Source organism: Centroberyx affinis, unplaced genomic scaffold, assembly GCF_046629955.1.
Source record: "Centroberyx affinis isolate AG114_WGS23_722 - 3 ecotype Tasmania unplaced genomic scaffold, CSIRO-AGI_Caff_v1 ptg002422l_1, whole genome shotgun sequence".
NCBI classification, from domain to species: Eukaryota; Metazoa; Chordata; class Actinopteri; order Beryciformes; family Berycidae; genus Centroberyx; species Centroberyx affinis.
In genome coordinates, this window is record NW_027280668.1 from 142,668 (window position 1) to 158,987 (window position 16,320).

Consider the following 16,320-nt stretch of genomic DNA (forward strand, 5'->3'; position numbering starts at 1 on the left):
CACCGTCGTATTCTACAAGTACAGCCTATAAACTATGGGTTTTCCCTCTATCCTCCTAATTAGTGCTTATGACAGTCAGTAAGGAATGAATGAGGCATGAATTGGGCTCTTACTATGCATTTTCAGTACAATTTCCTGTACAATTGTTTTTCCAAATGATTCATATGAAATAAAATTCTTCAGAGAGCCTAATTAAGGGAGAATAACTGTTCTTGTGATACTAGCCCCGTAATGATCATATCATACTAAAAGCCCAATTCATCTGCAATAACTTCCTTACTGACTGCTATAAGCACTAATTAGGAGGCTGCTGAGGGAAAAGCCAGAGTTTATGGGCTATACTTGTAGAATCCGAGCAGAATAAGGTGCTAATAAGTGTTTTGTAATGACTAATAATGAACCAATACACTACTAATATGCATTTTAATAAGCAACTTATTCATGGTTAATATGTGTTCCCCAATCTAAAGTGTTACCTTGTTGTTATTCGTTTTGACATTTGACTACCTGGGTGACTGAAATGAATCTACACAGATTTAGCAACCTGTTGTGGCTCATTTCCACTGCATTTTTTATATTTATTAGATAGAATTCAGTAGAAACAGACAGGGAAGATGGGAGGCAGACAGACACTCTGTGTGGCACTCGACTGAGTCCAAATTGTTTTTTCAGTGTTTTGTGATTCATCTACAAAGCTTCTGATGCTGCAGATCTGGAAGTTTTAGCTTTTCCTACCAAGACAAGGTGAAACTTTTACTGATCCATGTGGGGAAATGTTATTGTTAGAATAGGGCAAATAGAGTGTATTAAACATAATGCAACTACCAATACCACACAAGAAGCTATAAAGCAGAAAGAATGAAAAGTATGAAAGATATGAATAATAGGCTAGCATATATGCAGGGTGCTGTAATGTTAATGGATAAGAGATAAATAAGTAAACAAATTTACAAAATTGTGAAATATATTCAGTATGAAAATAATGAAAAATTGCGAAAATATGAAGATATATGCAGTTATGTAAGAGGAAATGAGAATATGAAGGACACAAATATTGTAATTGATTGTGGCTAACAGTGTGTGTGTGTGTGTGTGTGTGTGTGTGTGTGTGTGTGTGTGTGTGTGTGCGTGTGTGTGTGTGTGTGTGTGTGTGTGTGCAGTGGTGCGGCAGCGCTGGGTGGGCACGCTGCAGGACCGGGTGAAGGAGCAGCTGGTGTTCGGCCGGCCGCGCTTCGGCCCGGGAACGCACTGCCAGAAGCACGGCGTCCTGGAGCTGAAGGGGACCAAGTCCAAAGTGTACGCCGCCATCAACACCGAGCAGATCTGGCTGTACAAGAGCGAGCAGGTGACCGGCCGCGAATATTAATGAGCTGGACGGACCGAGACGGAGCCGAGAACACTGTACCCGGAGTCTGCGCTGAATACTGATCAGTCCTGGGTGGAATTAAGTGGCAGAAGTACACAAAGTCCTTAAAAAAAAAGAAAAAGTGCAAAAACCCATCTAAAAATCTCTCTGGTACTCTGGTAAAAGCAGTGGTGGAAGAAGTACTCAGATCTTTTACTTAAGTAAAAGTAGAAATACCACAGTAGAAAAATACTCTTGTTACAAGTAAAAGTCCTGCATTCAAAATGTTACTTAAGAAAAAGTACAAAAGTATTAGCATCAAAATGTACTTAAAGCATCAAAAGTAAAAGTACTCATTATGCAGAATGGCCCATTTCAGAATAATACAGTATATATTATATTATTGAGTTATAATTATTGATGCATTAATGTGTAAGCATCACTTTAATGTTGCAGCTGGAAAAGGTGGGGCTGATTTCCACTACTTTATATACTGCTGGGTAGCTTACAGTAATCTATAATAATACATCACAATTTATTAGTTGATTATATTTTGTATTAATAATTTGAATCTGCAAAGTAACTAGTAACTTAAGTTATCAAATAAAGGTAGTGGAGTAAAAAGTACAATATTTCCCTCTGAAATGTAGTGGAGTAGAAGTATAAAGTAGCATAAAATGATAATACTCAAGTAAAGTACAAGTACCTCAAAATTGAACTTAAGTACAGTATTCGAGTAAATGTACTTAGTTACTTTCCACCTCTGGGTAAAAGTTAAAGCACCATTTCAAATCCATTACTCAAGTCAAAGTATAACAGGGTTCATACAAGGTCCTTAAAGTGCTTAAAGTCCTTAAATTAATTAAATTAACTTTTCAAAATGTAAGTACTGGAACACTATATAATAAGCCTGTTATGTGGGGAAGTGCTTAAAATGACCTTGAAATAAATAAATTGATAAATAAAATGTTTGCAGTGTTTCACAGAATACAAGTCAAAACATAGAAAAGAAGACAAGTGCATTCTGGGAAAGATGACTGAAAGGAACATGTGAACCTGTGATTTAAAGCACTGAAGGTTGTTAAAACACAGAAAGGTTTAGGGAAATGTTGCTTTCTTTTGGGTGGAGTCCTTATGAACAGAAAAGTAGTGCTGAAAGTATGTATGAAAGTACATGGTTTTAAATTTACTGAAAGTATAAAAGTAAAAGTGGTCATCTAAAAAAGGCATTTCTAATGTTCTAAACTCTGAATCCCAGATGAGAAAGAGTCTGCAGCTCAAATCACAAACGTTAATTCTCTCTCTCTTGTTGCTTCTCTCTCTCTGTCCCTTTCCCTGCTTTCTGGTGTCGCTTTGCTTCCTGGATGCGGAAAAAAATAAAAAAAAATAAAAAAATCAGTTGATGATTTCCCGAGAGCAACGAGTCTGTTTTGAAAATGTAACGAGTAGAAAGTATAGTTTCTGTCCTCCGTTAATGCTGCTGTAGCCGTCCTGTTCTTTATCAGATAAGTAAAACTGAGCAGGCAGACTGTAAAACAAAACACACCTCAACTCAAATCAAATAGTTCCCATATCTTTCCTTTTTGCCTTCAGAGAGCTGAAATACAATTTTTTTTGTGTAATTTCTGTGTCTTTGCAGTGTTTTCGGAACGGGATCGGCATCACTCTGATCGAGGCCCGAGGAGCGACGATCAGAGACGGGAAACACAAGAGCTTCGACCTCATCACTCCCTACAAGACTTTCAGGTACCAGTTCATTATCAGCTCTGTTAGTGACATCATTGGGTTGGACTGGATTGGATTGGATAGTCTTTATTGTCCCCGAGGGGCAAGTTGGTTTGCAAACAGTAGTCAACACAACCAATACACAACATAAAATAAATAAAAGACATAAATACATATAACATACAGTAGATGTCATCATAATAAAGTTGCAATGAGATATAAAGCACTAAGAGTCCATCAGTCCGTTGTTAAAGTGTGTGTGCAATAGCAGCTAGCCCTACAGCTTGTTTAAAAACCCAACAGCTGATGTGAAAGTGTTCCTCCTCCCTGATGGCAGGAGTCCAAACTCTGCATGAAGAGGGAGATGAGGGTCAGAATGACCTTTGCCCTCTGAGTGGCTCTAACTTAATTAACACTGCCAAGATCATTCAAGTTAGTGCCAATGGTCTTTTGGCAGAGTTTAACAGTCTTTCCCAGCCTATTTTGGTTAACCATGCTGAGGTTGCCAAACCAGCAGATCATTGCAAAAGTTAAAATTAAAATTTTCAAGAGCGATCTGTCAACGTTAAAACCCCTCAACCTTCTCAAGAAAAACAGTCTCTGATTGGCCTTTTTGCAGCTGAAGTCAGTGTTGGTATCAAAAGTCATTTTGTCATCCAGGATGGTGCCCAAGTACCTATATTGGTTTACTGTCTCCACAGCTATGCTATGTTATTGATCAAATGAATGATGAATACTGATTCAAAACTCACTGAGCAATATGCAAGAGCAAGTTTTAAAGGTTCAGTATTGTTCAGTTTTCATGGTTTAGTTTTCAAATTTCCTCAGAATAATGTTCTTCACGATTGTTTGATTCTTCAAAGTTGAACTGAATGAGAATGAATGTGAAGACTAAGTCATCAAAATACTGGACTCTGATTGGATGGATTTCAGTCATTCTTTAGTGAGGGAGCCAATCAGGAGCGAGTCCAGCTGTGATGCGTTTCCTGGAGTTTCGAGTGAAACTGACTGGGAAAAAGGATGTTTTGAAAATGTAGTAAATTTAAGTTTAACCAGTCAAACAAAATCATATTTGAACAATGTCTTCTTTAAACAAATTTGATCATATGTGTATATAAATGGAGGAAAATTTGGATTTCTATAATAGGGTCCCTTTAAAGACTCATGGTAAACAAGAAATCACAAGTTTAAGAGACTATTTTCCTAAAAACAGAGATGGGATTCTGTCCAGATCTTTAATTTCCACACTGCAGATGGAACTGGGAACTTGCTCCATATATTGAGCAGAAACAAAAGGCCGGTCCTCTCTGCCAGGCTGTGCCATTTGGCTCCCACCAAATCCAGGTCACTGATGCAGAACAAGCTCCTTACAGCTAATTCCCAGCCGGCTCTGCAGCTCGGGTTTCACAGCACGCCGGCTCACAGCGTCCCGGCAGAAATTCACCGGTTTAAAAACTGAATTTGATTTATTTTCATGATCAAATCAATCAAACTGAAAACAAAGGAGAAGCAGAAACCCCCAAACTCCACTGGATCTGCTTTGTTTTTGCTGCTGAAACCAAAGAAACTCGAGGACTCTGCTTTTGCTTTTCTATGTCACTTTCCTATTGAAATCGAAACCTGAGAATCTGCATTTCCTCTGCTGAAATGCCTCTGCTGTGGCGTTTCTCCAGCAAGTCTCACTCCAGACCTCCTTTCCGCCTCCTCAGCTTCACGGCGGACTCGGACCGGGAGAAGCGGGACTGGATGGAGGCGCTGCAGGAGTCGATAGCGGAGACGCTGTCGGACTACGAGGTCGCCGAGAAGATCTGGTCCAACCGCTCCAACCGGATGTGCGCCGACTGCAAGGCCATCAACCCCGACTGGGCCTCCATCAACCTGTGTGTCGTCATCTGCAAGAACTGTGCAGGTAAGGAAACGCTGCTGCGGCTGCTGCGGACGGGGTTAACTGGATTAGACTAGATTACATTAGATTACATGAGATTAGATTACTTTAGATTGGATTAGATGAAATTTTGATGTTCTCTGTGGGGAAACTGGGCCGCTCCAGCTCAGGATACAGCAAAGAAGAATGGGATAGAAATAGAGAAAAGAGTGAATGTGGGGTATTTGTTCGTTAAAAACTACATTTCCAACACTTAGATATATTAGTAGAAATGTCTGAATGAAAACGTGCAAAAAAAAAATGCTGTATCTTTATCTCTTGCAGAGGTTTCTTGTCCATTAACATTACAGATTTCTTGAGTTACTTTATGCACATTGTCCTGAAATCTGATCCAATCTGAATAGGTCTTAAGAAATCCAGAAGAAATCAAATGGGCCTCTAAAAAACCCCAAAAGAAAGAAATAGGAAACAATCAAGATGACGAACACAGGTGACAACAGACACCAAAAGCCATTGAAACTCAAAAAGTAGGAGAATGGTATAAAAACAACAAAATGCACAAATCAAAAGCATGGGTAAAGTAAAGTAAATCAAAATGCACCTGTCTGTCACCTTTTAAAAGTGAACTGGCAGCAGTAAGACTGTCTGACCTGTGCAGACTTGTTTGTTTTCCAAGCTGTGAGATCTGTTCAGGATTTATTGCCGTGCTAACTGATGGAGCGTTAGCATGTAGATTCACTGAGTTCATGTCAGGGCAGAAGCTTCACTTTAAAATCCTGAAATCACAGTCTCAACAGTCTCAAGTCTAGTTGGCCTGGTGGGTTAGAGGGCCTGAGCTTCAACCAGAAGGTGCAGGTTCAACTCCCCCTTTTCCCGTATCCAGCTGGTCTTACAAGGCCAAACCCAAATCAGCCATTTGTCCCAAATCTTGCTCTGGGTCTGGGAGATACCTACCGTTTTTTTTCTTGTAGGATTTGATTTATTTTCATGATCAAATCAATCAAACGGAAAACACAGGACAAGCAGAAGCACAAAACTCCACCGGATCTGTTTTGTTTTTCTGCTCATTATTATTATATCATTATTATTATTATTATTGTTAGAATATTTTTTTTTTTACCTCAAACCTTTATTTTACCAGGCAAAGAAAACCCTCGACTTGGCTGAGAACCTTATTATTTGTGAGGTTGGCCTGGCAGTCTGTCAGGTAGTGAAGTCACACACCATGAAGCTGTGGGTTTGAATCCAGTCTGGCAGCTTTCTCTCATCTCTCTCTCTCTCTCTCTCTCTCTCTCTCTCTCTCTCTCTCTCTCTCCCTCTCCCTCTCTCTCTCTGTCTCTCTCTGTCTCTCTCTCTCTCTCTTTTTTTGTTTTGTTTTGCTTTTATTGGCATGACAAGTATTATTCTCATATTGCCAAAGCATGAAGTTGTGTAATGATTTGGTAACACTTTACAATAAGGGTCAAGTTAAGGGTTAGTTAATGCTTAATAAGCATTAACTAACCCTTAATTAACAGTTAACTAATGTGCAATTTACTAATGGTGTTCATGTTAACTAAGGTATTCATTTATACATTATTTAATAGTTTATAAAGATGACTATTAAATAATGTATAAATTAATACCTTAGCTAACATGAACACCATTAGTAAATGATTACCAGACACATTAGTTAACTGTTAATTAAGCATTAACTAACCCTTAACTTAGTGACCCTTATTGTAAAGTGTTACCAATGATTTAAAACAAACAAAAAAATGCAGTAATAATAATAATAACAGTAATAAAGTAATAACAATAATAAAGAACAACCCATATGGGAAACAAACAAATAAACATACAATATGAAAAGAGACAGATGTGGGAGACTAACAGACAAACAAACAAACAAACAAACATGTAAACTCTCTCCCTCTCTCTCCACAGTAGATTATCCTATAAAGCAAAAAAAATGCCAAATAAATATTTTATTTTTTACTCGTGAGCGCACAGCAGCCTGCTTTTTATTGAAAACAGGAACTAAAAGAAGCTGCCGGTCAACATTCAGCTTTATCTCCAAACCAGATGACTGTGGGAGATTTTATCTGCAAATAAAAGAAGAACTCATGTCAACAGACATGACAAAATAAAATAGAGCTACTGTGTGTCACATTCAGCTCAGTGTGTAACAAGACTTTCTAGGAAAAACACCTGTACAGGTAAAGACAGAGTGTGTTAGTCATGGAGAGGGTTGGTGTGTGTGTGTGTGTGTGTGTGTGTGTGTGTGTGTGTGTGTGTGTGTGTGTGTGTGTGTGTGTGTGTGTGTGTGTGTGTGTGTGTGTGTGTGTGTGTGTAAATGTCGATACCTGTGGAGGCATGAATCACTGCAGGTGAAACTGTCACTGTGCTGGTTAAACTGCATTTTGTGTGTTTGTGTGTGTGTGTTTGTGTGTGTGAGAGAGAGAGAGAGAGAGAGAGAGAGACAGACAGATTGAGTGACACCTGCTGTCGTCCCGTTGTCTTTATCTCTCTGCTCCATCAGCTGCAGCCTCCAGTCAGTCCGGATGTTTTGTAGATCTTTTGTAGATCTTCTCACCCGGAGCTGACCTCAGACTGAGGCTGCGTTCACAGACAGCGTGTTCTGATCGGTTTATTCAAACTCTGCAGCGTTTCCTCCTTCAGTTCATTTGGTTTGTCCAGGTGAGAACGATGACCTTTGACCTCTGGTGGCACCAAATACAAGAGAACTGCGGTGCCGACTACAGGAAACCGCCCCGAAACACAGGGGATTATGGGTAGAAGGAGACGGATGCTTGGAAAGCCTAGCAGAACAAAATGAAGTCTGGACTGATGGCTCATATTCAGCTACTTCTTCATGTGTTCTTTACTGGTATGAACACCACAGAAGAAGAGACAGACAGTCCATTGGTTTTGTCCGGCTGTGAACCAATCAGAGTAGAGGGACGATAGGGTAGGCCAGTTATATTTACTTTATTATTATCTAGTTTATTAATTATTTATATAGTTTATTAACCATAACTGACTCATTCAAATTTGTTGGCACACACATCAGCAACACACTCAGATGGAACATCAATACAGACCACATTACCAAAAAAGTCCAGCAAAGACTGTTTTTCCTAAGACAGCTCAAAAAATTCAAAGTAAAACAAAACCTCCTCCGTCAGTTTCACACAGCCATCATGGAGAGCAGACTCACCTAATCCATAACAGTCTGGTTCGGCAGCTCGGACAGTCACACACACAAAAAAGATTATTGGCACCTCACTCCCATCAGTTGAATCACTATATCACAAACGCACAATCAAAAGAGCAAAAAAAAATAATCTCTGACCCCTCTCACCCTGCTCACCACCTTTTCCCACTGATGCCCTGTAGGAGGCGCTACAGGTCCCCGCCCACCAGATCATCCCGTTTTAAAAACAGTTTTTTCCCCACTGCAATAAGGACTCTGAACGCTTCTCACTAACCCTGACAGATGTACCTGCACTTTAAAACTCTTGTGTCAATCTTGTAAATATTGTTTGTGATTTCTGTCTTGTGGTAATCTGTGTATATTGTCTGTTGTGCCAGTCATGTGTCTGATGTGATGCTGATAGCTAAACGAAAAAAAATGAATTTCAAAAAACGAGTGATTATTTGCCAAATCGAGACAAAAGCAAAGCTGTGGCAGTGTGACATTATTATGTGATGATGTCATGAACGATGGTGAACACCCGGCAACACTTTCCCGCTGCATTGGCGACAGAGTGACTCAGAACACCTCAGTATGCTGTTCTGTAGCTTCTGTGGCCCGAAATCTGAACGTACCATTACACTTCAGCCACTGCAGCCTGTTATGGGCAGTGTCCTGTTACCAGGACAATAGGACTGCCTAGTGCCATAAGAGTGATTGTTCTCCTCCATTGTGTGTGTGTGTGTGTGTGTGTGTGTGTGTGTGTGTGTGTGCCTGCAGGGCAGCACAGAGGACTGGGGACGATGGTTTCCAAAGTTCAGAGTCTGAAACTGGACACCAGCGTCTGGAGCAACGAGATCGTTCAGGTAGGAGGACCAGGATGGATGGAGGGAGGCGGGTGGAGGGGAGGGGGGTGGGGGGTGGGTGGGTGGGTGGGTGGGGGGGGGGATTACTCAGATATGAAATGGTGAGTTAAGCAGAGTTCAAATTTAGGTTAAGCAGATAAGAAGAGTTCACCAGCTAACTGGCTAATTTGCGAGCCTGTCTCACTCCCATAACAAACAAGGCTTTTGTTTTTTTCATAAATGTATTTATTCATTTAACAGGTACCATGAAATACAATGTACATTAAGGACTCATTTTTTTACTTTTTTTCCCCCATCCCTGGTCCCACATAGAATTTCTACGGATACAATAAAAAAGTATAAATAATAATAATAATAATAATAATAATAATAATAATAATAATAATAATAATAATAATAAAAAAAACAAAAAAACAACAACCCTTCCTTCTTAACATAATGGTTAAGTCAGTGATAAAACAAAAGAACACGCAAAACGACAACACTGTAAATGATTTGAAATGACATGTATTGATAGAGTGTGCATCAATGGTGAGTGCTTCATTTGTCCTGTAGTGTCTTTAATTTAACAAACAAGGCTTTTAAAGGTCTGCTGAACTCTGGTAGTGTCTTGGGTTGTGTAGCTTCCTCCCTGATAAATCCCCAAAATCAGTGATTCTCTGTAAATAAGAAAAAAAAACCGAGAGATTCGTTTTTTATATATTGGTAGAATCTGCTTTGTCAAAGTCCAACTATCTGTAATTATTGTTAACGTATTATTTTCTTCGTTCCATCAGCATAAGTTTCCTCTGACCGGATTTTTTTTGGTGTTACACTTGTCAGAATCTGCTTTGTCGGCGTTATGTGCTAGAAGTGTGAATTTCAGACTGTTCCTCCGGTGAATGGAGAGAGAAAAAACCCCCACGATTCTCCAGTCTCCTCTACCGGAGCAACAGATCACAGAATCACTGATTTTTGGGAGGAAGAGACACAACCCCAAGACTCTACCAGAGCTACACACAGCTTTAAAATCACAATGCTTGGATTCATGACGCAGTTTTGACGTACACAGATCCTGCAACCCAGACTTAAGAAAACAAAAATACCTGAGCAGAGTTGGTATTTCCAGTTAGAAACACTGATACTCCTGTTAATTTAGATGCATAAACTATTATTATTATTATTATTATAACCTTTATTTAAACAGGGAGCAAGCTCTCTTTTACAAGGATGCCCTGATTACAGTACATATAAAAACAATAAAAGCACATGAAAGTTACAGTATATATCAACAACAAATCATATATGAGAACAATAAAAGCAATAAAAGTACATATAAAAACAGTAAAAGCACACGAATAAAAGCACACAAACAGTATACAGTATACAACAACAGATTATACAACAAACAGGACAAAGACATCAACATAAGGGACAACATCAATTCAACGAAAACACATGCATTCACACTGCTCTGTCAGTCAAAAGAGATTTAAATTGATTAAAAGGGATTAGCTTGTCTAATTTTACAAGAATTAGATGGTCACTAGATGGTCCTTATTGAGGAGAAGAGGAAACTTAGATTTTCCCAGTCGGTCCGGGGGATGTGAACTCTGTGTTTTCCGTGTCTCTGTTCGCTCCAGCTCTTCATCATGCTGGGAAACGACCGGGCGAACGAGTTCTGGGCGTCTCGGCTGTCGCTGAGCGAGGAGCTGGACTGCGACGCCGTGCCCGAGCAGCGCCGGGAGTTCATCACCCAGAAATACAGAGAGGGGCGCTACCGAAACCCCCACCCCAGCTTCAGCACCCAGGAGGAGCTGCTGAAGGTCTGACTCTGGCACTGTCACACGTCTTGTCAATAATAATAATAATGATAATAACTTTATTTGTATAGCACTTTTCATACAGACTATGCAGCTCAAAGTGCTTTGTCAGTTCAGCACAACCATATCACAATAATGAGTAATGAGTAAAAGCAATACAATGAGTAAAAACAATAAAATAAGTAAAAACATTAAAAACAATAAAATCAATAGGAAAAAAATAAAAACTGTAAAAACTCACTAATCAGATTAACTGATGATAAGAAAGCAGTTAAAGCGTCATTAGAAAAGATTTGCTGACAATAGAGATAAGCTTTAAAGCAGTGGTTCTCAACGTGTGGTCCGGAGACCACCAGGGGTCCTTGAGGGGGTTCCAGGGGGTCCCCAGCAAATTGATGAATTGTTAAACTTCACCATTATTTAATTTACAAGAAGTTAACACAATTAGAGAATGTAGAAGAATGACTGTTTTGATCATAGTTATCACTGTTATCTCTCTACCTACAATACAGACAGTCATGGGATTCTGGACAAAATCATATCTGACAATAAAAATATTGTCCGAAAGACAAAAACTCAGGCTTTTTCGTGTTAACTTTTGTTAGCAATCTCTTTTTTCTTTGTTTTTATTTATATGTTTTTAACTCTGTAGCACTTTGAGATTCACTATGAATGAAAAGTGCAGTACAAATAAAATGCATTATTATTTATTATTATTAAAAACTCATCAAATGGGGGTCTGTGGCTCCAATGTGGACTAAAAAGGTTGAGAATCACTGTTTAAATGATAAGTTTGGTGTCTTTATTCCTATATATAATGAGTCTCTTCATCCCTGTGGTTCTTGGACCCACAGACAATATTGGCTCCAGAGTCAGCTGTCTGTTGCCTCTTGCTGCTAACAATCTCTATCGTCAGCTTTTTTTTTTTTAAGTTAAGATAAAAGCCTTTATCTTGTGCCGGTCATGGAAAAGTAAGTCACTTAAAAGTTCAGTACCTGGAGGCTCTCAGCATGTTGGACATGAAAGCTGTCCTGAGGAAACAGTGAAGTGAAGAGTGAAGGCTCCGCTGCACTTTCAGAAAATAAGATACCACATGAACCTGGAAGGGTATGAACATGCCTCACTGGAGCTTTACCCTGCAAAAGGTCATCCATCATACTTATATCCAAAAAAAAGGTACATGTTACCATCTCAAAGACCTTAGTGGTTGTCAGCTAATGTGGATCCCAATAAAGAATGAAAAATTACTCAAATATCTTAGAGCGTTTATTAATTTCAGCCTGGTCTCATGAAATTTTGTGAAATGAGTACGATGTGTTAAAATGTAAATTACATAAATAATGTGCTCCATGCAAGAAAAGTGAGGAATGAAAGGATTGGCTGGAGGAGACGGGACTAGAAAATTCCTGCTGTTGGAACATAATGAACCTGATCTGAACTGGATTCCTGTCTAAAACATGGAATCTGACTTTCATACTCAATTCATGAACTTTTGTGAGACTGTTTTGATTCATTTCTACCTCAGAACCAGGGTGGATTTGTTTGCAGCAGACGGGCGGAGACATTTACTGTAAACTCTGACGACCTGGATTCAATTCCCAACTCAAGTTTTTATTTTCAGAGAACGTTTTTCTTGTTTAACCCTCAGCAAAACCTTAACCTAACCTTAACTGACGCTGTGGTCACATAATCCTTCAGATCTTTCACATTTTCAGAGTTCATACTCATTTCACAAACTTTTGATTCAGTTCTACCTTAGAGCCAGGACAGGAAACTGACTGGTGGATTTGATTCATTCACAGGCTACTTTTACATTTTTTCCCAGCCAGATTGAGTTTTGGACTACAAAAATGGCCTCCAAACAATGGCTGGTTATCTGCCAAACTGGCTGGTAAAGTAAAGACTTAATGATCCTCAGGGGGAAACTGGGTCAGTGCAGCAGCAGAGAGGAAAACAGCTAAGAATAGAACAAACAGAGTATTGACGATAATACTAAGCAATTACAACAAGAGAACATATTGAGAAGAATATACAGATCAATGAAGACAGGTTTACAGTTAAGAAGTGGATCTACATCTGTTCATTGTTCGCTACAAACCAGTTTACCAACTATAACCAAAATGTTGCAGCATGTAGCTGGCAGCTGGTGATCATTTTGCATCCCTGCACCTTCCTGAAACCCCTTTTTCTGAGTGTGTGTGTGTGTGTGTGTGTGTGTGTGTGTGTGTCAGGACTCTAGCCCGGTTACAATGACGAGGAATGTGCTTTGAAACGGGGACAGTGAAAGAGAGAGCAGATAAAAGGTTTGGGTGCTGAATAGAGGGACTCTGTGGTATTTGGGTCTGTGTGTTTCCTCTGGCGGTTTCAGAGCCCAAAACACCCGGCGATGCTTCACCTCCTCCACCTTCCTCTCTCTCTCTCTCTCTCTCCGTCTTTTCCCCCTCATGACCCTGTCCTCTCTTTCATTTTCTATCCTCTTCTCTCTCTCTCTCTCTCTCTGCTGTAGGTGTTGTGTACCGCTGTGACCGAGCAGAATCTGCTGAAGACCGTCACTCAGATCTTTTCGGAGGCGGAGGCCGCTCGCCTCGCCGACTCCAACGGCTACGAGCAACATCCACTGGACTATTACACTGCAGGGAACTCAGGTGAGAGCTGGAGGAGGAGGAGGAACCATGTTAACGTCTCATCTCCGCTTTTAAACTTCAACCGACTGTATATCCAGTTCATGAATCTTCTCCGCTGTCTGTTCTAAACAGCCGGTGTCTGGTGGCTCTTTCCTGGGAAAAAAATCCTCTGCCGCACAGGAAGTGATGCGTTTTACTTTCCGTTTTGTTTGTTTGGAAACAACAGAAGAAGAAGAACTGATAGATAGATAGATAGATAGATAGATAGACAGATAGATAGATAGATAGATAGATAGATAGATAGATAGATAGACAGATAGATAGATAGATAGATAGATAGATAGATAGATAGATAGATAGAGTACTTTATTTATCCCCAAAGGGAAATTACAGTGTTGCAGCGGCAATTCACATAAATGACTAAAAACACACTCGAGGTAGGTAAAAAGTCAGAACACGGAATTACAAAATATATATATCTATACACAAAAACTACACTACAACTACTTTAAACTATACAACTACAACTACTATATACTATACAACTACTATACTACACTATACTACGACTACTATACTAGATAAAAATAAATAGAATAAAAAGTAGAATTTTTAACTGTAAGGCAAGATATTGCTATTCAATTCAATTCAAGGTGCTTTATTGGCATGAAATACAAAAGTACATATTGCCAAAGCAAAGTCAACAAATTCAGATAGCAGTAATCAAACTTAAATATACAATTGATATGTCAACAAATATACAACAATTAATTAACAATCGATCAATTTCAATAAATATGTGACGGTGTCAGTGTGTCTCCTGTCTGAGACAGCGATAGGCTGGATATTGATAATACTGACAATAGCTGATATTGTTATTAATGTGCAAATTAATTGTAGTTAAACTGGGTAGTTAGCATGAGCAGCGATAGCCACCATGGCTGAAGACGAGAGACAAAGAAAAGAGAAACTCAAACTGCATCATCGGAAAAATCCAAGCTCCGCCCACACTGTTTGATTGACAGGTGATCAGCTGATTGAGCCACAGGACCCTGGTGTAAAACTCATGTAAAATGCAGATAATGTGCTGCAACATAAACATTACAGATGAACTGTGAGTGCAGGTTAGTGGAGGTCGAGGCTTTCTGGACTCAGATGAACCCAGCAGACTGAAGTATTCCTGCGGGAAGCTTTTATCTGATGAGAGTCTGCTTCAGTGAGCAGAACTCAGACGCTCTTCATATCTCTGTTTGGTTTGTCAAAGCCTCTCGCGTTTTCATTTGTCCGGGGGAAATACGGGACGAGTGGCATGTAGGTCGCATGCCTCGGGATCTGATGCTGTAGCAAATATCCATGAGGAGCAGATGGGAAGTGGAAAAAAATCCGGCGCCATGCAGCTTGTTGGCTGATTAGAAAACATCAGATCTGAGTCACATGGAGGGAAAATCAGAAAACAGGAAAATTAGAAAATGGGAAAGTTTCAGTTGCAGTGTGAACGGAGCCTTGGATCATTTTCAGCGAGGTGTTTTTGTTGTGTACAGGCTGTGTGTGTGTGTGTGTGTGAGCAGTGTGTGTGTGTGTGTGTGTGTGTGTGTGTGTGTGTGAGCAGTGTGTGTGTGAGCAGTGTGGGAGGCTTTGTGATAAACGAGGCTGCAGCTGAAACATGAACAGAGTTCAGTCTGTCTGACAGAAACATTCATACTGATACAAACTACAGCAGCTGATCAGGTCTTCTCTGTGTTTAATGCTTCTCTATTCTATTCTGTTCTATTCTATTCTATTCTATTCTATTAAATCAAATTGTATTCTATTGTGGTCTTCTTTTCTTATCTATTTTATTTTTATTTTCTCTTCTGTACTTAATTCTTCTTCATTTTACTCAACCCTATCATACTTTGCTGTACTTTATTCTATTCTATCCTCTATTCTACTGTACACTTCTGCACTGTATCCTATCGCATTCTGCCTATTTAATTATTTTCTACTCTCTACTGTACTCTTTTCTCTACTCCAATCTATCCTTCTCTACTCGACTCGACTCCACTTGACTTGACTCTACTGTCTTCCATCAGATCCCAGTGTGTATGATGAGATCATGCAGCCCGTCCTTCACTCTGGTTACCTCTACAAGTCCGGCTCCATGAACAAAGGCACTTTATCCCGGAAAACCAGAGAAGGTAGGCGAATGGGAGGGGGGGGGGGGGGGGGGGCAGCTTGGCACAGGTTTAATAGAGGAATTTGCCCTCTCAGTGCCACGGGCATAAAGGCCTTGTACAGAACACAGTGGGTTTAGTGGACAGAAATCCAGAAATCCCTCTGCAGAGCAGCAACAGCAGCACTGTTCACTGTTCTGTTTACTGGCTTTATAACTGTGGAGAGATGGATAAACAGGTGAACTGACATTTATTACAACAATAAAACTAGGGCTGTCAAGCGATTCATTTTCTTAATCGCGATTAATCTCCAAATTTCAATAGTTAATCGCAATTAATCGCGTTTTTAATCGCATGTTTACAATTCCATTATTTTGCATTTCAAAACAGTTTTTAAGTCCATATTAACAATTTAAAGCAATTTGTACCAGAGTGTCTTGATTGGGAATCAAATGAACCGAGTCTTCTATGATGTTGACCGGTCTGCAGTCAGTTGCCGCCCATTTAGCAATCGCTGTAGTTAACTTCTTAGACGTAGTTTCATCCACAGGTCTGTGGCCATTCCCACCTTCTAAAATAGTGCTTTGCCAGCTTTGGCGAAGCGGTTGCTAGTCTGACTAACGTTAGCACCTGTATGTTTGGCTCGTAGGTGGTACAGTAGCTCAAACTCGAAATACTTCGGTGATATTGAAATTCTATTTGACATAAGATGCATATTACTTTTGATTTTTCAACTGAGCCGTCT

General features: G+C 39.7%; 1 protein-coding gene across 1 annotated transcript in view; it reads left to right on the forward strand.

Moving 5' to 3' along the window:
* The window catches only part of arap3 (ArfGAP with RhoGAP domain, ankyrin repeat and PH domain 3), a 74,053-nt gene that overhangs the window by 31,203 nt on the left and 26,530 nt on the right, over positions 1-16,320 (forward strand). Inside the window, exons 10-16 of the mRNA XM_071533746.1 lie at positions 1,161-1,345; positions 2,985-3,091; positions 4,780-4,979; positions 8,911-8,996; positions 10,619-10,801; positions 13,305-13,443; positions 15,495-15,599. Coding sequence (XP_071389847.1) covers positions 1,161-1,345; positions 2,985-3,091; positions 4,780-4,979; positions 8,911-8,996; positions 10,619-10,801; positions 13,305-13,443; positions 15,495-15,599 — 1,005 coding nt within the window. The remainder of the gene's footprint in view (positions 1-1,160; positions 1,346-2,984; positions 3,092-4,779; positions 4,980-8,910; positions 8,997-10,618; positions 10,802-13,304; positions 13,444-15,494; positions 15,600-16,320) is intronic.